Here is a 25737-nt window from a genome sequence, read left to right as displayed (position 1 = left end):
CTGCTTCACCCAAACACCCATATATTCTTTGAAATTACACATGCTGTTCATTTGCACTTTTCTTAAAATCCTGTGTTTCCTCATCAAATGTCCAGCAGCCTCAGTTTTTAATGGTGGCCAGTGCAGAAGTAGATAGCACTGAATTTAGTCCTTAGACTATAAAATTAATAGCGTTTCCATCCCACCCACACATCTTACAAATTTCCTTAAATGTGTGGGTCACAGCCATCACTTAAGCAGTGCTTTTTATATTGAATTTTAAAATAAACTCTAATATTTTTTTAAGATACTCATATAACTCATGGAATCAAATGATTATCCTTTAAAATGGTACCCTTGGGAGGCCATGCACTTACTGTAGTGATGCTAGTATTAGAATATTTTTGAAACTTTTCTTTTGGAATCGCCTCTAAAGACATTTTACAAATCACATAAAAAAGCCAGCTCAGTGTTTATTAGTCGCAGACTCTGCTCCCTTGTCCTTATGACCTCTCCTTTCTTCCTTCCTCAGTTTTGCTTTTCTTCTGCTGATTTAGCTCTCCTACCCACCTATGCTGGAGCCAATAACCTAAGAAGCCCCAGGAAAGGGGGTGCTGGCCAGAGTTCCTGGGGCAAGAACTTTCAGGTTATACTGATGCCAAGTGCTGTATAGGGAGAGTTCTGTGAATCCAAAAGCCTTCCTCTGTGGGCTGCCTGCCTGCCTGTAAGTGCTCTAAAGTAGTTTGCACAGGAGTAAGGACTGAATACTGGTGTTATCTATCAATCACAAGAAGCTGAGGAAACTTACATGTATAGTGTACAACATTTTTCTCCAGTGAAAGTCACAGAAGCCAAACCAAGCCATTCTTTTTTTTTTTTTTTCGGTACGCGGGCCTCTCACTGCTGTGGCCTCTCCCGTTGCGGAGCACAGGCTCCGGACGCGCAGGCTCAGCGGCCACGGCTCACGGGCCCAGCCGCTCCGCGGCATGTGGGATCTTCCCGGACCAGGGCACGAACCCGTGTCCCCTGCATCGGCAGGCGGACTCTCAACCACTACGCCACCAGGGAAGCCCTAAGTCATTATTTGTGTTAACTTAAAAATGGAAAGGTCGTTTTCAGGGTCCTCCTTGCCCTTCGTTGCTGCCACATGAAATCTTTGGGAGGAAGGGTGAAGAAAAGCGTGGGGAAATGGTTTTCCTGTGAAGTGGGACATTTTCTTCTCCTAATAAAGTATAACATAGAGGTGGCTATCAGGTCCTTAATGAATGCCAGAAACTCTTTTTAAGTAGTCAGAGGCCTAATAAAAGGTAGGGAAGCTTCCCCACTAGCCTAAATTAATGTGAACAGTTCAGGTTCTGTTTGTGTTTTTATTAACATTTCGTGTTTTTTCTAACAAGATGTTCTCAACTATTTATATTCATTAATTTGACACCATTTCACAGAGACACTTCTTAGGTATTATAAACAATCAATGGTAAAAGATCCACATATAGTCCATATTACTGCCCTCAAAGAAATTATTTATTGTGGGAGACAAGAAAAACGTCTGTGCAATATTAACAAAAGAAATAAATTCATATAAAAACATAAGAGGTGTCAAAGGCAAATGATTTGCCCAAGATTAAAGCTAGTTAGCACAAAAGCTAGACTTATAACCATGGTCTAAGAAAAAGAAATCCTCTAAGTAATGTAACTGAGTTTTTGTTGTGCCATATCAGGTTGCCTACTGAAGCCTGTGGTCTTTCAGACCAGCTTTAACATTCCAAATCAGTCAACAGCTACAGTGGAAAGAGAATTGGATGGGGAAGCAGGAGATCAGAGTTCTACTTTTGGCTTTGTCTCTTATAGTAAGCTTTTACTCAGGGTTTGCTGCTTTCTCCCATTCTAGTCAGGGATTCTCCATTCTTTATATCTAGCCTCTTACTGGGTCTTGTTAATTGTTTGAATATTAGTTGCATTCATTTCTTAAATATATTCGTAGCCATCACTCTAGTAAAAGACTTCATTACCTCACATCCGCTACCTCAACTTCCCCAACTTTAGGCCATTCCTTAACTTCCTAAACTTCCCCAACTTTAGGCCATTCACTGCCACAAGAACCGTCTTTCATTTTTCTGCTGAAATATTTTCAGCAGATCCTGTTGAATACCTGATAAAGTTCAGCCTTCCACATACTGGCCCCAGCTTTGTCTCTTCAGACTCACTACTCAACCATCTGACAATGCCACTGAAAATCAGACATTCCACAAGAATGATTTTAAAGTTTTTCTATGGTGAAGGTACAAACTGGTAATAAACTGTTTACATTTTTTTCCAGACTAAAGCAATTTCTGTAATACTACATTTTACAAAACTAGTCAGCTGAGTTTTGTTTAAGCTCTTGAATAAGTCTAAAAGTTGTTTCATAAGGAGAAGAAATCTTTTGTCCCCTCAGAGGAAATTACATTCAATTTCTTAACCTCCAAAACAACGTCAGTCTTGTCACCTGTGCGTTGGATAGCCAAAGCATGAAGATTTTAGTGTAGCGGCACAGATACTCCAGGCTTGAACGGACCATCGTCCAGCTGCTGTGAGAAACTTGACTAATAAATATTTGAGGAAATTACTCAAGAGTACGTACACGTTATCCATACATTTCTCAAGTACTTGAGATTGTCTTTTATTAAGGTTAATCACTAAAAGAGATGTTTACCAAGGTTTCATTAATTAACCCCCTGAAGATGTTTTCCATTTTATTGTTAAAACCCTTGGTGTTAGCAAGGGTCAACACACAAAAAAAAGGCCCAATGGTGAGAATTTCTACAAATTCTGTAAAGCTTACTGAATTCGCTTATTATGTTGCTAAGTGGTGATTATATAAGGAAACATGCAGTAAATTCACTCATTCAACAGCAACAACAAAAAAAACCCCCCAAAAACGCAAAGAGCTTAAACATTTTTGAAACGTAGTTTTTGTTTTATTTTTTTTTCAAAAATATTGTTCAATTTATATACTCACTAACAGTGAATGAAAGAGTGTGTCTCACAACCTCTCAGCAGCATGGAGACTAAAAGGTTCTTTCTTTCTTTGTTCTCTGTTAATTGAATAGCAAGGAATTTATTCATTCATTCATTCATTCAGATATAGCTTATATTCATTTATTTACATTTTGTCACTGTATTGAACATATATTTGGGAACACTGAGCTGAGTTCAGATGCGTCGACAATATTTTTTGGTCTTGTTTATCACCTTCACATATGTAAATTATGCCATGATTATCAATCTCTGATGAGGCAAATGCTTTGTCAAATGGTGGTGACAGTTTTAGATATTTGAATATCAGTGTAAGAGGCAGAACAGAATTTTCAAGTCATGACAAATGAGATAAAAATTGAATGAACCGTAAATATCATCATCTTGAGAGGTGCTCGTTGTCAGCAGAATGACTGTGGCACTTAGGGAAAGTGATTACAAATCTGATAGCGATACCTTCCGTCTGTATTGTGCATTTTATAAAGTGTTTTCCTGTTTCTTATTTCACACTTACAATGTGAGAAATCGGAATAACATGTAGATCCATATTCACAGTATTCTTTGTGAATAATGCAGTGGGGTGTAGAGAACACAGCTGGATTTATCATTTTAAGCCTGAATCATGGGAAACGTTAAATTTCCTTCTGTAATTCTCTGGATTGTAAGAAATTTAAGATCTGTTAATCACCAATCACTACCTTTTTGGGAGGAGGGTGGGGAGTAATTCTGGAAGTCTGACTCTGCAAGCATTGGCCTTGGTGAGGTGATGAGGCTGCCAAAGTAGTGACAAAGGCGGAAACTCTTTAGGGGCTGGGTCTGCTTGTGCCAGTGCATTCAGACCTGTGCTCCTTTGAAATTTCTGCACAGATACTTGGAGAGCACTGGCTCGCCCTGGCTGGGTGGCCTCCATGCCCCATAAGGTCCGGAAATGAAGGCTGGGAAAACTGTGAGATCAATTTAAAACCTGCAGGTAATTAGCTGGGATGCCACAGCTGTCTAAGCCCACATACCAGAGAAGTTTGGTGAAGCCTGAAAACCACTCATTAGCTTCTGTGCAGCCAACTGGAGGGGTTTAAGCTTTCTTAGAGTAACTGATAACTATTATAACGTGTAAATAGTTCTGTTCCTTTGTTTTGTGTGTCTTTTTAAATTAATAGACTTTATTTTATAGCGACATTTTAGATTTACGGAAAAATTGAGTTTCCATGTACCCCCTCTATAATAGTTTTTTCAATCAAATTTGAGTTATTCTCAATCATCTTTCTAAAAGTAAAGTCATAAAGTGACCTATCTCGTGTTGTTTTAATAGTGTCCGATACCTTTCCCCCCTAATTAGGTAACCGTGAGAATTGTCAGTCTTACAATTTAAAATTTTGTTTTCTCTATTTTATGGCATACAATCAGAAGATATTTATCTCTGTTCTTCAGGTGCTAGAAGCACAAGAAAGCCCATGAAATAACTTTTTCTTAGGCCTCCATTGAGATGCTCACCATTTAGGATCTTTTACAATGCCGTACCAGACTCCAGGTCCAGGCCAGGAATAGGGCTGCCCAGAGGTCAGCCGGGCACTTAATCAACGTCACCAGGAGGAGAGGCCACCCTCTGAGCTGAGGGTCTCCAGTCAACGTCACTCGGGTCTCCTTTCACTCTCAAACCCTAACAGTTTGGGCTCCAATTTTGTATTTTGTGACGTGTCATCAGGCCTCACTAGAGCTTAGTAAGAAACCGACAGAAATAGGGTCATGGGAAAGACAGGGTTTCACGCATCCCCTCTGAGCTGCTAGCCTGCCCTCCAGATGGCTCGGTTGGCTTCTCCAGGGTTGGTCCCTCGTCATGTTCAATTTAGAAATCTCCATCTTCCACAAAAAGTTGAGGCTTTGTATCATTCACTTTTCTCTCCTTATTTTCACATCTTTTTTTTTTTCTTGTGGTAAAATATACATAACATAAAATTTACCATTTAAACCATTTCTAGGTATACAATTCACTGGCACTAAGTGCATTTACATTGTTATGCAATCATCGCCACCATCCCTCTCTAGAACTTTTTCATCATCTCATACTGAAACTATGTCCCCATTAAACAGTAACTCACCATCCTCCCTTCCCTCCCCAGTTTTCCACAATTCTAATTTGGATCTCGATGAATTTGACTATTCTGGGTAACTCATGTAAGTAGAATCATGCAGTCTCTGTCCTTTTGTGTCTGGCTTACTTCATTCAGCATAATGTCCTCCAGCTTTATCTATGTTGTAGCAGGTATCAAACTTTCATACCTAAATAATATTCCCTCGTATCCCAGAGTTTGTTTAGCCGTTTATCCGTGGTAGACATCTGGTTTGTTTCCATCTTTTGACTATTGTGAATAATGCTTCAATAGACGTTGTTGTCCAGGTATCTGTTGTTGAGTCCCTGCCTTCAGTTCCTGCAGGTGTATACCCAGAGTGGAATTGCTGGACCACATGGTAATAATTCTAAGTTTCTTTCTTGAGGAACCGCCATCATGTTTTCCGTGCAGCTGCACCACTTAGCTTCCCACCACATTTTTTTAAATAACAAAAGCCTTCCTGTATAAGACCTTTGTCTAGATATTCCTTTTTTTAAAAAGCTTTAAATGTGATGATGTGTCCGCTTGATGCCTGACGAATGATAGATGCTCAGTGAAGTTAGAGGTACCTAAAGAAAGATGAGAATCTTCAAATAGCATGTAGACCATGTACTGAGTGAAATCTTGCAAAAACAAAAAATGCTTTCTAATCTCTCTAGGGCTAAAGCTATAAGCGATTCAGCTAGATTTAGTGAAAGAAACACATAATTATTGTGTCTAGAGGCTGTAAATGTGTAACTCACAGGTTAATGTTTAGTGGAGTTAGTCAAGTGCAGATTTGCACAGCTTTTCTAGACGGTGTCGCCAGTTGGATTTGTGAGGCTTAACGATTAGGGGCCCCTTTTACTTTCTGAGGTGCAATTGAATTGTTTTCTCACGATGAGGAATGAAAAGAGGGCTGTCAGGCTGTATGCTGCTAACCGTTGCTGGACCTACTGGGCACCATAGGTCAACGTGAGGACCAAGAGAGGAAGTGAAAAGAAGCTTTCAAATGTTTTCAGCCAGACGTTCTCCGGGACTGAGGGAAGAAGGGCAAAGTGTGGGCTTTGGGGCCATGTCAGGGAGACCTGTCCCATCTTCGTGAGGCGGAGAGGGGGTCTGGCCAAAGCTGGAAAGCCCTGCTGGGCCTCCGTGTTTTCTTTCTCACTCTGGACCTTTTGACAAACTCTTTAAGACCCACTGGCTCTTTCCTCTACTTTAGCCTTGGTCTTCACTGTGTCAACACCACCAGCTCTCACGATTTCCTGGCACCAGCATCCAGTTCCGGCATCCAATCATTTCATCCCTGGTGACCTGGTAACTCCCTGGTTTAGGGTCTTCGAATGGTCTAGAAGTTCTAACGTTTCGCAAAGAGCCCTGCCCTGTCCAGTCCCCTCCTGTCTCGACACTCAAGCCAACCGGGCCTCCTGCCCTGTCCCACGCTTCGTGCTCTGGTCCCGCAGGGTCCCACTCCCTGTCTCTCTGACCTCCCTACCTAGACATCTCCTACTCAGTCTCCCCCACTTTCCAGACAAGCCTTCCCTGACCACCCCTTCTCCAGACTAGGCTGGCCCCCGCCAGACACCCTGGCCGCCTTCCGTCCTTCTCCCGAGGGACTTGGCCCTCCTCTGTCTCCCCATCGGGGCATCCAGGCCACCCTGACCGTGTCCCTCACTTCACCGCTGTCTTTGTGGCACCCGCCATGGTCCTGTTCCAAAGCAGATGCTCAACCAGTGTTCACGGAATGAATCTCCAGTGAAAAGGTGTTAGGGGCGTCCTTGGTCCCAGCGTCCTGTGTCCTGGTGGGGGGAGGAAGGGGAGCTTCTCTGACAGTAACATCTCTGCCGCCTGCCCTCCCCCAAGGAGAGGGGCAGTCATTTTTCTAACTGGGAGACGAGCTGACCGTGTCACTCCGGGGCTCCATTAGTCTCTCTTCTGGGCAGGCTGTTCTCAGGAGGCCCAGGTCCCTGACCCACAGGACAAGGCCACCGAGCGTGTGTCCACTCAGCCTGTGCCACCAGAGGCAGAGTGTCAGGCTGACCTCTGCAGCCACCGTCGAGGCCGCCACCTCCAGCTTTGCTTTTTCCTGGAATGTTGCTGACTTCCTTCCATCTCCACGATGGACTCCCGAGCCTCCTTCCACATTCAGGAGGGGAAGGAAGGAATGGTGTTTACTGCCCCCTCTGTTCCAATGTGAACAAACTGCACTGCATTTGGGGGGAAAAGCCCAGCGTAATTTCAAAGGCTGAAATGTTCCTGGGTGAAAACCGATGGCTCTGGCTGACCAGTGGTCAGGTGTTGGGGGGTGGGAAAGTCTCTCTTTGCATTTCCCAGATCCTAGAATGGCCGGTAACTGCATTTCGCGGCGGGTTTATCTCATTCTTGGGGCTCAGCTGTCACCCGGCACCTACAGGTGGGGAAAGCAGTGAAGATCCCCACAAAGGACATTTGGTGACCTGCCTGGCTGTGAGGTCGTTTTTGAGGTCGTTCCAACTCACCTCCCACAAAACCTAGCAAAATCTTCCCAGAACCCTTGGTGAAACTGAACTTTGGGAGCAGTTCTGCAGGGAGATCCACGGAGACTAAGAACAGAAACCAGCCTCTTACTTTCCAGTTTTGATTCTCAGTGTAGCGCAGCAGGTATCCTTTGAGATAATCCCCCTAACAGTGATCCTGAGACGGAACTGGTGGCTCAGGGACCATGGGACAGCTTATCGTGGGCTCTTTTTGAAATAACTTTCCTAGTTGATGAGAAACGGAACTCCTTCTGAAGGGGTTTTCAATACCCCTTTCCCACCTTCAGGTAACTGGGCCTGGTTCCCCTTTACTTCTGTGATGGGCCCCTTTCTCTGCCTTTCCTTCCTTGTTCGTCAGCTTTTTTCTCTCCCTGGCTTCTCCTCAGTGTCCACTTGAAGAATCTGAGCTTGCTTCCAAAGCGAGCCTTCCTTGATTTCCTGAGACACTAAGCTTAAGAATTTTAAGGAAAAAAACCTACTTGATCTAAATTTGCCATTCCAAGTAGCCAGTCCCTCCTGCCCTCAGTAAAAGGAAAAAGCAAGAAGAAAAGAAAGGGGGGGGAAAGAGACGGGATTCTGATGTGTTTATCCTCCACTTCTATTGACAGCAGCAAATTTAAAGAGAAACAAACCTATTTTATTCCACACTTCTCTTCCCATTCATGAAGCTATTTCCTTTTGTCTGTTAATTTTGTATACTGGTCCTAAAACGAGGCAATAATAGTAAAACAGCCACTAAAATCGAATAGAAATGACATTTCAAGATCATTGCCCATAAGAGATTTACCTAAAATGTGTATCCCACGGATCCTACGTGCCAAGTAAACGTCCAAGCCCCAAACTTCTCTTGTTCTGCTGAGTGTTTGTTGCTATTTCATATGATTTATCAATTCAATAGTTAGTTTGGTGATCTAAAACCAGAAGGGAGTCATAGCTGCATTAGTAATTAGACTTCTAGTAAATAGTTACTTCTTTATTCTTGAGTAATAAACATTAGCTCAAATGATCATTTGGAATCTTATTGTCTAATAATGTCCTAAGAAATAACGCTGACAAAGCACAGATTCACCACTTTTATAGGGATAATTGAGCAATATTACTTACCAAAGAGACTGAACTCTTTTTTAAAAGTTTAATTTGTCACTTTGTCACAGCTTATCCTTCCCCCTCCGCATATCCTCAAGGCCATGCTCTAGTAGGTGGCATGGACATATATACACTACCAAACGTAAAATAGATAGCTAGTGGGAAGCAGCCGCATAGCACAGGGAGATCAGCTCGGGGCTTTGTGACCACCTAGAGGGGTGGGATAGGGAGGGTGGGAGGGAGGGAGACGCAAGAGGGAAGAGATATGGGGACATATGTATATGTATAACTGATTCACTTTGTTGTAAAGCAGAAACTCACACACCATTTTAAAGCAATTATACTCCAATAAGGATGTTAAAAAAATTTTTTTAATAAATAGAAAAAAAAATAAATAAGAGTTTAATTTGACTGTTAAAAACTAAATCTCTTTTGCCTGTGAAAAGGTCGTTCCCATCAGGTAAGAGAAAACAATTCTCCATTCACTGTTTCATTATGGCCTTGGAGGCAGGTAAGTGCTTGTGTGGAGAATTTCCAGCCAGGGGTCCCATGTGGTATCTGGGCCCCTGCAGCTTATGCAGCTGAGCTTTCTGTGGAGAAGAAACACTTTGCTTCCCTGAGCACATCTGAAGCTGGCCCCTGATATTGGAGAATTACGCTCTGTGTATTTTTCTTATCTCTGTGCCTGAGGGGGTTTTAATATATTTAAGGTTGAGGCCCACATGAAAATTCCTGTCTGGATTCCTGTGTAGAAAGCGGTGTTTGGTGTATGTGTGCTTTATTTATGTGGCACTGTTTATGTGCATTCCAGTGATCATTAACAAAGGCCTCTTGGTAGAAAAGCCTGATGAAAGTGGATTTGAAAGTGGCTGTATCATCAGCTGTAGGTTTGGCAAGACCTCAGTGACTCTGAATTTAGTGAAAGCCCTGCATCATCACTTTGTGTTCAGCCAACCTTATATGGAGAGAAAAGGCACTTTAGTCAACCATGCTAAAAAGCAGCAACAGAAATATCACAGATTTCATTTGGGCAAAGGTTTAAAATTCTATATATTAACAGAGAATTCCTTACTTTTTCTATAGGGGGTGTTAAGACTGGTTTGTCCACACGCAATTGGTGAATTAGACTAGCTTGTGTTCATTTGCTTAGGGCTGCCGTAGCACATCCCGAAACCTGGGGGCTTAAACAACAGAAATTCATTAGCAAACAGTTCTGGAAGCTGCAAGTCCAAGAGCAAGGTGTTGGCAGGGTTGATTCCTTCTGAGACCTGGCCCATTGGCTTGCAGATGGCCATTTTCTCACTGTATCCTCACAGGGCTGCCCCTACGTCTGGGTCCTAATCTTCTCTTCTTAAAAGTACACCAGTCAGATCAGATTAGGGCTCACCCATGTGACCTCATTTGACCTTGATTATCTCTTTAAAGACCTTCTCTCCAGATACAGTCACATTCTGAGGTACTAAAAGTTAGGACTTCAGCCTGTGAATTCTGGGGAGACATAAGTCAGCCAATAACGTGACTTAAGTGAAAACAAATTGCATTTAGATATTTCATAGCTTCCTCTTCTTCTTTTGCAGATTTATATTTCATAGTCCCTTTCTTGGCTTGTTTCCTGGTCTCCAATTTGGGGACCTAGAGGACTAGTGAGAGACTGTGAGAACAACGCCCAGCTTCATAGCTGAAGGCCTTGATCCTTGGAGGGATGGTCCTGAAGTTTTCCCATTATGGTTGTGCTTCTACTGGGTTACATTTTGTTACATGTGACTAAGCTGTCCGTCTAAAAGCTGACAAGGGTTTGATGAAAGTACAAGAACATGGTATTGAAATAATTGCTACTGGTGGAGGTCAGTGGTTTGGAAAACCAGATTGGTACCTACCAGCTGCTCAGCTGGGAGTTTCATTCTTTTTCCTTGCAATCTGTAGAAGTGTGGTTTACATATTAGTACATGTGAGATCCTGGGAAGATTATGTAACCTTTCTGTGCCTCGGTTTCCTCATCTGTAAAGTAGGGGAAGTAACAGTACATATTTCATAAGAAGGACGTAGTTGGAAGGGTCTGAAGACTACTAATTCTAATAAAGGACTTAGCATTGTCCTTGGCCACAGCAAGCGCTACGTAGCATTAGTTTTTGTTCCTTGCACACTCTCCATCCCCTCCCCCCCAACCTCCTGGGCTGTCACAACAGAAACTGCAGAGTTAACAGAAACAATTGCCACGGTGCCTGTTTAGACATGAACCCAGCACCCAAGTGAATGTAGGAGTCTTTTTCTGGGGTTACAAAAAGAAAATTCAATGACCTTAGTGTGTGTGGACATTTGGCGGGTGTATAGTGGATGCTAAGGACTCTGGAGTGAGACCCCTGGTTTCTCATGGGGACCTGCAACTCTCAGTAGTTTGTCTTTTAACCTCTCTAAGCATCCGTTTCTAAATATGTAAAATGGGAACCACAATGACTTGAAACTCATGGGGTTGTTTGGAGTTAAATGGGATGATAAACATGAAGTTCTTAGCACACAGGAGGTAAACCTGTTGGTTCTTTTCAGTTTCAGATGTGAAACTGGAAAACAGAAGGTAAATGCAGTCATTCCATTTGTAAATGACCTTGATTTCCATCCCTCTCAAATGGGCTGCCTGATCATGCCATGTCACTTGGCACCTGCAATTTGTGAAGTCTATTTTAACATATTCCAGAGTGGTCCACATGCTCATAGACTTCTCCTTTTATGGTGAAAATAGTTGCAAGGCAATTGGACAGCGATGAGTAAAGAAGAGGGTGTCCTCCCTCCAGTTAGCTTGGGCATCAGTATGAAAACCAAATGGAGAGCTACTTAGGCCAGATTCCATCATGGTGTTCTGGGACAGTGCTGGAACTTTGCAAAGGTGGAACTAAGCTCCCCCAAGCTGCATTTTAAAAAAACCCTGATGTTCTTCAGGACTAGTTCTAGAGGAGACAGTAAGATTAATTGCCAGGTATTTCTGAGAAGTGTTTGTTTTTTCAGTAATATTAAAAAATAGTAGACTTTAAAAATATATATTATGGAATATATGAATTACAAAATTGGGGAAAAGGTTTGGTTTTTTTAAAAAATAACTCCCAATAAGAAAAAAATGTAATTATGTTCATAGGAGAACGTTCTGGAGATGTTTATGCTAGGACAAAATGGCCTTTGCATTATTTTAATTTTTTTAAAAGTGGTTTAAATCGATGAAGACGGTTCTAGATTTTTAAACATTGGACATTCAGCTCCAGATATAAGCTTTCATAACAGATACACAGTTCCTGATTTTCCTCATTATTGAAATCTGAGAACATTATTTTGCTTTTAATGTGCTTTAGAAACAGTGATTGTGTTCTAGAGGAAAATTGCACATGAACATGGGTACTCAACATTTCACACTTATATCATTTATAGACTAAATTTTATTGCGAGACATTTCTTGTAGGTGAACAGAGTTATTATAATGAAATAAAACCGTCCTTTGCAGGGAATAATTCAGTAGATAAATGTGAAATATTGTGGCTTCAGCTGGGTTAATTTTAAGGGGCTCTTGTGTTGCTAGAATTGGTGAGGGCTAAGATGGGGAGAAGCTTAAAACCAAAAATAAAAAAAACAACAAGCCTAGAGGCAATATAGTTGGAATCATCCTGTATATAGCCTTTTCAGATTGGCTTCTTTCACTTAGCAATATGCATTTAAGTTTACTCTATGTCTTTTTGTGGATTAAGAGTTCATTTTTTAAATCACTGAATAATATTCTGTTGTATGGATGTGTCACACTTCCTTTATCCATTCACCTATGGAAGTTTTCAACTCCTTTGGGTAAATACCAAGGAGTATGATTGCTGGATTGTATGGTAAGACAGTGTTTAATTTTTTTAAGAGATCACCAAACTGTCTTCCCAAGTGGCTGTACCATTTTGCATTCCCACCGGCAACGAATGAGAGTTCCTGTTGCTCCACATCTTCACCAACATCTGGCGTTGTCAGTGTTCTGGATTTTAACCATCGTGATAAGTGTGTAACGGGCTGACTTTTTTTCTCATATTCAGATGTGTTATCTCCAAATCACTATATGAGAAATACATTTAACACGACTACTAATGAAATCTAATACAACTATTATCATTCAGAATCCTGATGGAGAAAGACATTGGAAACAAAACAAGCATTTATGTCAATATTAACACTGTTAATAATAACAATAATAACAATAATACAAATTTATTTGTGAGTATTTTTTGAGTTTATTTTGAAGACAAATGCCACCAGGAAAACATTTACAAGATACATTTCTGATTAACACTTATGAGCAGTTAGCCTCAAGAGCAGTGAGAGACACTGGCCATCATCGGGGTGCAATGCTCTCAAGAGGCACTTTGGTTTTTGAGCACTTGTTACTGATTTTCGACTGACACTTTTCAATGTCTTTGTTCCAGGTCTTTCAAGTCGCTTATGTCATCATCAAAGCTGCTAATGCCCCTCGCCCTGGAAACTGGATTTTGGAGCATTCTCTGGATGGCATGGAGTTCAGCCCCTGGCAGTACTATGCAGTTAGTGACACGGAATGTTTGACTCATTACAATATCACTCCAAGACGGGGGCCGCCCACTTACAGGGCAGATGACGAAGTGATCTGCACCTCCTATTACTCCAGGCTGGTGCCGCTTGAGCACGGAGAGGTATGGCGCCCCCTGCTGGCCAGGAGGTCTGTTTTTTCATCAGTGTCACCTCCAGTGACAACCTAGCCATCACAGAGCCAACAGGAAACACTCAAAATAGAGCTCCCCTGGTACAGATCACAGAGATCTTTAACTATCTAGCTGCTGTAGTTAAGGAGCCATTGACTGGTGTCTACTGATGATTAATGTCACCACTGACACATTTTACTTTATTGATTTCTTTCCTTCAGGGAGATCCCTCAACCTTCACTTGGCTGTGATTTAATAACTCCATCAGATCATTCTCAGAGCATCTTTCTCATGACACCAAGGCAACAAGATTTGTTAAAATATTAAAGAGAGAGCGAAAATGCTTCTAAAATATAGAGCTCCCAGTTTTCTCTGGGAAGTTCTCCCTGTCCCTGGAGGTGTTGAGGGTTGGAGATGGTTCATGAAATATTCCAGCTCCGTGCTCTCCATGCCCCGACTGCACACACATCCTTAAGTCAGAGTGTTATCAAAAACAAGCCGTGCCTTGGTAGCATGCCTTGATGAGCTAAAACTACAAAAACCCTGCAAGTGCTTTTCACAGCAGGAACTCTGCAGCAAGCCCTGCATTGTTTCCAGAGCAGAGATGAGAAAATGGGAGTTACAAAGCTTTCTGGCACTTCCCCCCACTCTCCCTAGTCTATTCATGACATTTAGAATCTGTTTCAGAGAAGCCTGTGGATACACGTTAAAATGCCCTCACCTCACTGGGAGAAGTGGTCCTGTTTAAAAGTTTCCCGCAATCTCTGAGACGCTGGAACAAATAACTTCAATAAACTGAACTTGGGTTGTGATCATGCTGTTCACAAGTGTCAATGAATATTAGACAGATTTCTATAAGAACCCCGTTGTTTGGTTTGATTTTAGATAGTATCTGTAAAGATTATGTCCTGAATGTAAACAATCAGGGCTATTTTTTTGCATGCTTAAAATTGATATTTGTTTATTTTGATGTCTTTATCTCTAGATACATACATCGCTAATCAATGGCAGACCAAGCTCTGATGATCTTTCACCCAAGTTGTTGGAATTTACTTCTGCACGATACATCCGCCTGCGCTTACAGCGCATTCGAACCCTCAACGCCGATCTTATGACCCTCAGCCACCGGGACCCTAAAGACCTCGACCCTATTGTCACAAGACGAGTGAGTGTGGCAGGGCTCCTGACCTCTGAAAAGTTTATGTTGTTTCAGGGAAATAGACTTTTCCTCCCAGGTTGGCCTTTTTTCTTATTTTTGTTGAAGATCGTTAGTTATGCTTTGTTAAAAATGTCACCTTTAAACGGGGTTATGGTTCTGACGTGGTGCCCTCAGGTCCCCCTGTCCCCACCCATCCCATAACACCATCATGCAGCAGATGTAGCGGTCATTTCTTCATGTTCTAATCTGGCTCTACATCTGATCAAGCAAGTGAGAATGGCTGGGTTTCTTTCCCACTTAAAAGAAAATTTTAAAGTTTGAGATATAAGCTACATCCAGGAAAACGTACATATTTTCAGTGTACAGTAAACGTATAAGACTTGTGGCGACAAACATTTCCAAATCCCTTGGATAAAGTAGGAGTGGGATTACTGAGTTACAGGATAGCTATGTGTTTCATTTTTAGGAATTTTCTAAGCCTTATCAGAAGCAGCTGTGTCGTTTTACAGACCAGCAGTGTGTGAGGGCTCTGGGTACACTGCACACTTTCACACATTGGGGCGTCGGTCACTGTCACCTCAGCTGTGCTGATGTGCACGCGGTGGCATCTCCTCGGGGTATTTATTAGTTTGTATTTCCCTGATCACTGATGTTGAGCGTGTACTTATTTGTATCTGATGACATTTCTATCCATTTTAAAATTGGGTTATCCGTCTCCTTATTCCTGAGTTATAAAAGATCTCTATATATGCTGTGTAAAAGTCCTTTGTCAGATGTGTCTATACTGCAAATCCCTTCTCTCTGCCCTGGCTTGTCTCTTGCTTATCCGCTTTCCTAACTATGACTTCTGAGGAGTAGATGGTTTAATTTTGATAAAGTCCAGTTTCTCATTTTTCTTTTATAGTTAGTGCTTTCTATTCCTCTCTGAAAAATATTTGCTTATCGCAAGTTTACAAAAATATTTTCCGATGCTTTCTTGTAATGGCTTTATAGTTTCAGCTTTCACATCTATTATCCTTTTCTTGTTAATTTTTGTATTTGGTGTGAGGTAGAGGCGAAGGTTGTTTTTTTCCCCATGTGTATATACAATTGTTCCAGCACCATGTGTTGAAAATACTTTCCTTTCTCCCTTTAAATTGTTTTGGTGCCGTGTTGAAAATTACTTGACCTTATTATTGTGGGTGCGTTTCTGGACTCTATACTGTCCCAGTGATCTATTTGTCTATCCTTATGCCAATAACAGTCTTTCTTGATTACTGCAGTAAATCTTGAAGTCAGGTACCATAATAGTCCAACTCAGTCCTTTTTCAAGATTGGTTAGGCTATTCCAAGTTCATTGTGTTTCCTTATAAGTTTTAGAATCAATTTGTCAATTAATACCAAAAAGAAAGAAAGAAAGAAGGAAAGAAAGGAAGGAAGGAAGGAAGGGAGGAAGAAATCCTGCGAAGACTTTCATTGGGATTCCATTAATTCTGTAGATCAATTTAGGAGTAATTTTGGAAGACGTTTTGACAATATTGGATCATCTAGTCCATGAATGTGCTATATACCTCCCCACTTATCTCTGTCTTCTTAAGTTCCTCTTGGCAGTGATCTATTATTTGTTTATTTGTCAATCTTTTGTTCAGTTTATTTTTAAGTATTTCATGTTTTTGAATATTAGTGTTAATAGTTTGCTTTCTAACATTTATTTTCCATTTGTTCATTGCTAGTGTATAGAAGTACAATTCATTTTTGTTGATTGAGACATTGCCAAATTCACATATTCTACTAGTTCTTGATAGATTTTCTATGTACACAATCATGTCATCTACAAATAATGACAGTTTAGTCTTACTGTACACTCTGTTTGCTTTTGACTTCATTTTTCTTACTTTATTGAACTAGCTGGCATCTCCCGTAGAATGTTGAATAGAAATGGTAAGAGCAGATTTTAAGAGGAAAACACTTAATCTTTCACTGTTAGCTCTAGGTTTTCCATAGACACGCCTTCATTAGACTGAAGAAGTTCTCCTTCTACTCCTGGTTTGCTGAGTTTTTTTTTAATGATGGTGTTGCCTTCTGTAAAATGCTTTTTGTGCATCTAATGAAATGACCATATGATTTTTCTCCTTTATTTTGTTAATGTGGTGATTTACATTTATTGATTTTTTTTGTGTTAAATTAACTCTGCACCCATGGGATAAATCCTACTTGGTCATGAGTTATTCCTTTTTATATACGGCTGTATTCAATTTAGGAATATTTTTAGGGTTTTCAGTAACATGGCCTTTGAATATGACTGCTTTGCTTTAAGATGCAGCCAAGTTGAGAAATTCTTTTTAAACTCCTTTGGTTTCTGTTGATGAGCTAATTTGAACATTGCCTTTTTTAAATTTTTTAAATTAATTAATTAAATTATTTATGGCTGTGTTGGGTCTTTGTTTCTGTGCGAGGGCTTTCTCTAGTTGTGGCAAGCGGGGGCCACTCTTCATCGTGGTGCGCGGGCCTCTCACTATCGCGGCCTCTCCTGTTGCGGAGCACAGGCTCCAGACGCACAGGCTCAGTAATTGTGGCTCACTGGCCCAGTTGCTCTGCGGCATGTGGAATCTTCCCAGACCAGGGCTCGAACCCATGTTCGCTGCATTGGCAGGCAGATTCTCAACCACTGCGCCACCAGGGAAGCCCTGAACATTGTTTACATTAATTGAACATAAATATTTTATTTACATTTACTTGTGCATGAAATATAGTTTAAAATGTATATCTGTGTTTTTGATTACCAATAAGAACTGAGATATTTGTTGAAGTGCCAACATTTTCTTCTCACTGAAATAGAAGAGGTTTTAATTTTTGCTTGTTACTTTCTTTTTCCTTAGTATTACTATTCAATAAAAGACATTTCTGTTGGAGGAATGTGTATTTGTTATGGCCATGCTAGTAGCTGCCCATGGGATGAAACTATAAAGGTGAGTTATAGTATTTCACATTTTACTAAAACTTCAAAATAGCAGTTGTAGCTATAATATTTGCATTGCACTTTTTTATTCAAGGCATGTGTTGAAAGTTATAAAATCAAGCCACAAAAAAAGATTTTCAGATAATTTAATTGGTTTAATTTTTTTAAGCAATTTAATTTTGTGTTGGTTAGAGAATATGTTTCTAATTAAATTCTTTCCATAAAGTTTTTTTTTGGAGTTTTAAAAAAAAAGTAACGTAAAATTTACCATTTTAATCGTTTTAAAGTGTGCAATTCAGTGGCCTTTTGAAGCTCTTCTCTATAATAGTCAAGTGAAAATCACGTGCAGTTAGAAATCATGTTTATACTTTTTAAAAGAAGGATTCCCCTCCTTCTGACTTCTCCCTCATTTTTTGTGGTGCGAAATCAAAGTAAAATAAAGTTTCCCTGTTTTAGCATAGTATTAAGTGAAGAAGATAGCACATCCTCTTTTCTTCTTTTAAAAGCTTACATGAAGCTACTTCTTATTTTTACCCAATCTTTGTAATAATTTAACTCCTGAATAGGATTTTTATTTTTTTAAATTTTTGTTTATTTATTTTTGGCTGTGTTGGGTCTTCATTACTGCACGCGGGCTTTCTCTAGTTGCAGCAAGCGGGGGCTACTTTTCGTTGCAGTGCGTGGGCTTCTCATTGTGGTGGCTTCTCTTGTTGCGGAGCACAGGCTCTCGGCGCACGGGCTTCAGTAGTTGGGGCACGTGGGCTCAGTACTTGTGGCTTGCGGTCTCAGTAGTTGTGGCTCGCAGGCTCTAGAACACAGGCTCAGTAGTTGTGGTGCACAGGCTTAGTTGCTCTGTGGCATGTGGAATCTTCCCGGACCGGGGATCGAACATGTGTCCCCTGCATTGGCAGGCGGATTCTTAACCACTGCACCACCAGGGAAGCCTAGAACTTTAATTATTGCTGAAAAACAGAGATGAATATCAAGAGGAGCTTCCAAACCTTTCAGGTCAATGTGTCTCTTTTGAAAAGTTTTTTTTTTGTTAAGCCATATGTTAGTTTTGGTTTATTCCTTCTCACTTCTGTTTGTAACCAGGTCATATGTTTATTTTTCTTCTCTAAAGATTAAATGCCAGTTTGCTTCATTGTAAACTCTTGCTGTGTATTTGACTATGATGGGTTCTTCCTAAATAAAATTAGGAAAAACATACAGGTAAATTTTCAGATGCAATTTTATATTCCTTACTGCCTAGAAATTCCAGTGTCAGTGTGAACATAACACGTGTGGTGACAGCTGCAATCGGTGTTGTCCTGGGTACCATCAGCAGCCCTGGAGGCCCGGCACTGTTTCCTCTGGTAACACGTGTGAAGGTAAGGTCCCTGAGAATTGCAGGGATGTAAAGTTTTCCCCCTTGATATGTTTCAGTTTATGGTGACATAACATTTGTAATTGGTAAATAACTGGTTTTCTTAGATATTCAAGTGGTTCACAAAGAGGCAGACTACCTTAATAAAATTTAAAGGATTGAGACCCGAATGCATTGATTATCAATTTGCTATTTCTCTAAGATTCCACTTCCCATATATTAATTTATTCTTTATAAATTTGGATTTAAATTTTAAATAGGCAGTATATTCACAAGGTTCAATATATAAAAGTATATTTATATATTTCTGTCTCCATCCTTCCTACTTTTTATTTTTTCCTGGTAGGTTCTTCCTGAAATGTTTATGCAAGTAAAGCATAAGTTAATATATTCCAACACGTCACACTGTTCGTTTACAGAACCTGATGTGCTATGCGTGTCATTCTATGCATTACTTTTATATTTAACAATATATCTTAAATAAAATATCTCCATATTAACACTATGAAACGCTGTTTTAAAAACAGTTGCACTGAACTCCATTATATGGATGTAACATAATCAAAACAGCTACCTACCCGTGGTATTTTGCTTGTTACAAGTCCTTTGTTAACACAAGCAGTGGTGCAGTGATTCACCTTTGTCATTGACAAGTGAGCAAGTGCTTCTGCAAGATATGATCCCAGAAGACAGGTTGATGAGTCAAGTGGATATGCATACGTATAATTCGAATAGCTACTCCCCAATGCCTCTGAAAGATTGTTACTAAAATGACTTCTTCTATAATTTTAACTTAATTTATAGTCATCAACATTTACTAAAGGAGGGAAGGCTTTTCTTTATCTAGGACACGGTATCTGTATTAATTGAGATGTTAAAATATTCTCCTAGAATGCAATTGCCACAATAAAGCCAAAGACTGTTACTATGATGAAAATGTGGCGAATCAGAAGAGAAGTCTGAATACTGCCGGACAGTTCAGAGGAGGAGGGGTTTGCATCGATTGCCTGCAGAAAACCATGGGCATCAACTGTGAAACCTGCGTGGATGGATATTACAGACCACACAGGGTAAGAGCGCCTCAGCTGTCGCCCAGCTTCGCGGTAGAAAAGACATTCAGGCCGCCACGCGTCAGTCTCAGTATTGAAGACATTGCCTTTGGCAGCATTTCATCTGTAATCTTATAATATGCTGGTAGTGTTCTTCAGATATCAATTTCCTTCTCTATCCATCCTGTTTTCTTGCTCAGAGTAGGATGTTCACCACTGTTACTTAACTTGAATTGTGGGTCTACTGGCTACATCATCTCAGAGTTTTGTGATACTAAGTGTCCATGTGGAGAGTCAGCCAATAACTAAAGCAGCTGTATCTTGCCGGTAGGAAGTGCTCACTCCTCAGTTGACACCGTACGTAGCTGTCACGGGAATCCCATGGTGGCTAAGTCGTAGGAGAGGCTTCTACATGTCTCCAAGAGATGGCAGAGTGAGGGGATGGGTAGCAGTGATAATGAAGAAGGATGACACTTTGCTAATGACACCAGCTGCTGTCACTGTCAAAAAGATGTTTGCACTTTTTTTCTGGCTTGACCTACACCCTGTGGGTACACAGAATCATTGTGATAGTCACATCTTGGATAAAAAGTCAATACCTTGTCATTGGTATTATTCTCGATGTTAATACTAATATTGCTGTTATTTCTAGCAAGATAATCTAGGGCAACCTCTGCCTTTCAGGTGTCACCTTATGAGGACAACCCTTGTCGTCCCTGTGACTGTGACCCTCTGGGGTCCCTCAGTTCTGTCTGTATTAAGAATGACCTTCATTCTGACTTACACAGAGGTGAGTATTTGATTCATTTTTGTGCTTGTAATTGATTTGTGTGTGTGTGTGTGTGTGTGCGTGTGTAAGATTTGTACCTAGTGAGACTGTTACCACTGTGTAATAATTTGGTGGTGTGATTGTCTATTGATTCTTTCTCTCACCAAATATTTACTAAGCACCTACTACGTGTCAGGCAGTTTTCTAGGACCTAGGAACATATATATCCTCGAACAAGATGACCAAGGTCCCAGCTTACAAGCAGACAATAAACGAACAAGTACATAAATAATATAAAGCCAGGTAGGAATCAGTGCCCTGGGCATAAAGCAAAATTAGGAATCGTGATGGGAGGGAGGTACAGGGTGGAGATGGCAATGTTGGGGCGATGAACTGACATTTGAGAGGTTAATTAGCATTTGACGAAAGAAGAAATAAGGCTCAGTGGAACAGTCAATAGCAATCACTCTACTTAGCGCTCAGAAGACATGCAGAGTCTTTAGCATACATCCTCCCACAAAGCAAGCAAATCCCCCAGTTAACTTTGTAAATGTCAGTGTTCTTTCCATTTCGAAAACTGGCAGGGCTTCCCTGGTGGCGCAGTGGTTGGGAATCCGCCTGCCGAGGCAGGGGACACGGGTTCGTGCCCCGGTCCGGGAAGACCCCACATGCTGCGGAGCGGCTGGGCCCATGAGCCATGGCCACTGAGCCTGTGCGTCCGGAGCCTGTGCTCCGCAACGGGAGAGGCCACAACAGTGAGAGGCCCGCGTACCACAAAAAAACAAAAAAAACTGGCAAATGGACTTGCAAATACCAGAGTCTCCTGAGGCGGTTGCATCTGTCCAGAGACCCCTGTGACCCCCTCCAGGGCTCCATCACTAGCAGTGATAATGGATATTGATCAGCAGGGAGGGATGTGCTCACTGTGGGCCCTGCTGACAAGGGGGAGGGTAAATTACAGGAGGGAGTTGATTCTTCCCGGCAACTTGTGATGAGATGCTGATGATGATGACAGCCACCCTTGACTGGGTTCACTTGAAAATAGATATCATTTCAACTTTAAATCATAGCAAATAAAAATTATTTTACCCAATTTATAGGCAAGGAAACTGTAGCTCTGAGTCCTTAAGAAACTTGGCCAAGAGTACACCACTTTCAAAGCTGGCATTAGAGGCAAAGACTGCTTATTGCCCCCTCCGCCACTGGCTTATGTGCTTTAAAAAAAAAAAAAAAAAAAAAAAACTTGATTTTGTGATATGATTGACCACCATACAGTACACCCATTTAAAGTGTACAGTTCATTGTGTTTCGGCATATTCATGGGTGCAGCCATCACCATAATCCAATATTGGTACATTTTCATCTCCCCATAAAGAAACTCCTTACCCATTGGTAGTTGTTGCCTGTTTTCCTCCATCCCTTTGGCCCAACTCCAAGCTCTAGGCAGCCACTGATCTAATTTTTCTCTAGTGATGTGCTTATTCTGGCCATTTCATATAAACAGAACCATACAATATGTGGTCTTTAGTGACTGGCTTCTTTCACTGAGCATAATGTTTTCAAGGTTCATCCGTGTAGCACGTGTCAGTACTTCAGTCCTTTTGCTTGCTGAATAATACTCCATTGTATGCATGTTTAACTTATCCACTCATCGGTTGATGAGTATTTGGGTTGTTTTGACTTTTTGTCTATTGTGAATAATGCTGCTACAAACAATTATGTACAAGTTTTTGGGAGGTTGTATGTTTCCATTTTCTTGGCTCAATACTTAGATATGGTATTTCTGGATCTTATGGTAACCCTATGCTTAGCATTTTGAAGAAGTACTAAATGGTTTTCCAAAGCATCTGCACCATTTTACATTCCTACCAGCCTCTGTGCTTTCCATCTCTCTTTTCTTTCTTTAAAGCAGTTGTCAAACTATGGTGTATGGGCCATATCTGGCACCACTGTTTTTTATAAATAAAGCTATACCCATCTGTTTATGTATTATCTGTGGCTGCTTTCAAGCAATATGGGCAAAGTTGAATAGTTGCAACAGAGACTCTGGCCAGAAAGCCTAAAATGTTTACTCGCTGGCCCTTTACAGAAATAGTTGGCCAACCCCTGCTTTAAACCTCTTTTACCTTCCTGTTGGGTCATTTTGCCATTTTTTTTTCGCAGGGAAGTGGCCGGGTCAGTGTCCATGCAAGGAAGGTTACGCGGGAGAAAAATGTGATCGCTGCCAGTTTGGTTATAAGGGTTACCCTGCGTGTGTGCCCTGTGACTGTAACCCAGCCGGCAGCGTGAATGAGGAACCCTGCTCCGAGGCTTGTCTCTGTAAGGTATGTGTGGAGGTAAAAGCTGCCACTGAGTTTCCTTTGAGGTTTCCTGAAAATGGGATGCATTTCATTGGCTCAGATGATCAGGTCCTAAGCAAATCATCGAGGTGTACGTGGAACTATCCCTTCCCCCGAGCCTTCCTGAGAAGCATGACATTATGTCACAGTGAACTGGCCACAGAATATGTCCTTGGACTTAGATGGGCACCTGATTTTCTTTTTTGGTGCCTTCTGGGTGATGGCCAGATACTCTAGAAGTATTTCTGTGACTTCCTGGTTGAAACCAAATACTGCTTTTCTTAGGCCTTGGCCTAATGCCTCTTCTATGACATCCTTTTTAAGCTTTATGTTTAGAGGAGAACCAAGTAAACACTACATTTCTGAGAACATTAATTAAAGGCAGATAGATTATTTTGGACTTCTCTTAAAAAGGAATTGAACAATGATGAGAAATGCATGAATCTGGTGCCAAGGAGGCGTTTTTTGTTTTGTTTTGTTTTGTTTGTGGTATGCGGGCCTCTCACCGTTGTGGCCTCTCCCATTGTGGAGCACAGGCTCCGGAGGTGCAGGCTCAGTGGCCATGGCTCACGGGCCCAGCTGCTCCGCGGCATGCAGGATCTTCCCGGACCAGGGCACGAACCCATGTCCCCTGCATCGGCAGGTGGACTCTCAACCATTGCGCCACCAGGGAAGCCCCAGGAAGGTGATTTTGGCTCTCTGACACTAATAACCATCTCCCGCATAATTCAGCGAACCTCTGGTGTGTCTTGAGCTCGTTCCCATGTAAGCAGAGTCTTAGGCACGTGACATATGATGGAAAATTATCTTGAGCATTTATTAAAAAGACAATTACATAGTCCTCTTCAGATTTTAAAATGCTTGAAAGATCAGCAAACATAGAAGATTTAAAACAAAACAACACGAAAAAGCCATTTAAATATAAGGACCAAGCTCTAAGATCCCTAGCCTCAGTCTTGACTACAAAATCAAATGATAAGTATTTCAGACTATCTGGAAATCGTGACATCATGAGGCTTCGCATTGACTTTGAGTGTCTTTTTGTTTACCTGTGTCTCTGGATTGCCAGACATCTTTCTTGCTAATGTCATGTTAATGTCATTTTAGTCTGTCTACCTGTTGGTTTCAAAAGCTAATTTTTTACTCCAATTTGCAGGAGAATGTTGAGGGGAAACACTGTGATCGATGCAAACCGGGATTCTATAACTTGGAGGAAAGGAACCCCCAGGGCTGCTCGGAATGCTTCTGCTTTGGTGTCTCTGACGTTTGCGACAGCCTCTCCTGGCCCATCAGTCAGGTGGGGGCATCTTTTGAGAGCCAGGAACTGTGTCAGAAAGCGATGAGGCTGTCTTTTCTGTAACACCACTCTCATCCTTTGGACCGATGTTGGTGTGGATCAAAGGCTGCCCACTTACCAAAGTGGCTAAAATTCCTAGATCAAATGTTTCATACATTTTCCTAGGGAAGCAATAGGATGCTGCGGCATTGCAGAATGCATCGTGTGTAAATTTCTTCTGTGGGGAAATGCATGGAGTTGTGGGGTCAGATCGTACCCCACCAGCCCCACCCCGGTCTCAGGCCGGGAAGCACAGCAAGACCTGGGGACATGCAGAATTTTCTAGCTCGAAGAAGCAGGCGAGGTGGGAACGCAGCAGGTGGCACAGTTTATGAGGAGAGGCAGGGCACTCCATTTTTTGGGGAATCGATAATTCTGGGGGAACGAGTTCTGGGTGAGGGCTGAGTGGGTTCTAGGGAGGACAGAGTGATGGTTGGAGGTTAGGGCTATTCCCTGACCCTCCCTCCCCCCTCTCCTACCAGCATCTGGGGAGGGGGGATTCGGATCAGTACTTGAGAATGGGGTGCGTTCCTGTGGGTGATCTCCTGTCATCTCTATGTAGGTGACAAATTGGGAGGTTAGGACCTGGAGGTTGTTTTATACAGTTTTTGGCATTTGGCTAAGAAGCAGGGGGCAACAACGAAGTCAGAGTTAGCCAGAGACACTGTGTTCAATGCGTTTATTGAGTTCTTTGCTGTTTCTTAGTCTAAGATATATACCCGTGGCCTTTACGGTTTTGCTCATTATTTGCTTCTAATTGACCTGGGTTTGGGGGATGTGTGACTCGTTCTCAGGTTTTCCGGGTCCTTTGACGAATGCAAGGGCCACTGTGTGTTAGCTCCATCCTCACCAAGCTTTCTGGGTCTGTCCCTTCACGGTGAAGATACTAACAGTGGGCTGGGTGAAACCCAAGGTGACTTCGATTTCACGTTCTAAAATTCTTGGATCTTTTTTAAGGTGAAAGATATGTCTGGCTGGCTGGTCACCGACTTGGTCAGTTCCAACCAGCTCCGGTCCCAGCAGGACGTGCTGGGCGGGCGTCACCAGATCAGCATCAACAGCTCGGCGGTGGTGCAGAGGCTGACCTCCCAGTATTACTGGTCGGCCCCAGAGGCCTACCTGGGAAACAAGGTACTTCCAGGGCCGGTGTCTGGGGCAGAGATCTCAGAGCACATTAAGGAAGAACTTGTGTTGCCTTTTCAAGTACTGTCATTGGTCTCTTTTGAGTTTAGCGGAATGTCACACGGCGTTTACTGACACCTGACTCACACGGTCTTTTCATCCTTTTAGACTTTACTGCATCTTTAAACTATGAACCTGTGTCCTTCTAGGCCCTGTAGAAGGTGGTCTGTTGTATGAAATCTTGTCCCCTCTCCCCGACAGACCTTCTGTTTTGCTCTGGGTTCC

At 41.7% G+C, this 25737-nt stretch overlaps 1 protein-coding gene across 1 annotated transcript in view; it reads left to right on the top strand.

Moving 5' to 3' along the window:
* LAMA1 (laminin subunit alpha 1) overlaps nt 1–25737 on the top strand; it is a 153514-nt gene that overhangs the window by 39820 nt on the left and 87957 nt on the right. The window contains 9 exon segments of the mRNA XM_067014538.1: nt 13123–13365; nt 14360–14539; nt 17392–17481; nt 18724–18841; nt 19729–19907; nt 20571–20676; nt 22819–22979; nt 24151–24291; nt 25288–25461. Coding sequence (XP_066870639.1) covers nt 13123–13365; nt 14360–14539; nt 17392–17481; nt 18724–18841; nt 19729–19907; nt 20571–20676; nt 22819–22979; nt 24151–24291; nt 25288–25461 — 1392 coding nt within the window.

The sequence above is a fragment of the Kogia breviceps genome, chromosome 15 (genome assembly GCF_026419965.1).
Source record: "Kogia breviceps isolate mKogBre1 chromosome 15, mKogBre1 haplotype 1, whole genome shotgun sequence".
NCBI lineage: Eukaryota > Metazoa > Chordata > Mammalia > Artiodactyla > Physeteridae > Kogia > Kogia breviceps.
Note: the sequence above shows the minus strand (reverse complement) of the source record. Positions and strands in the feature narration are given on the sequence as shown.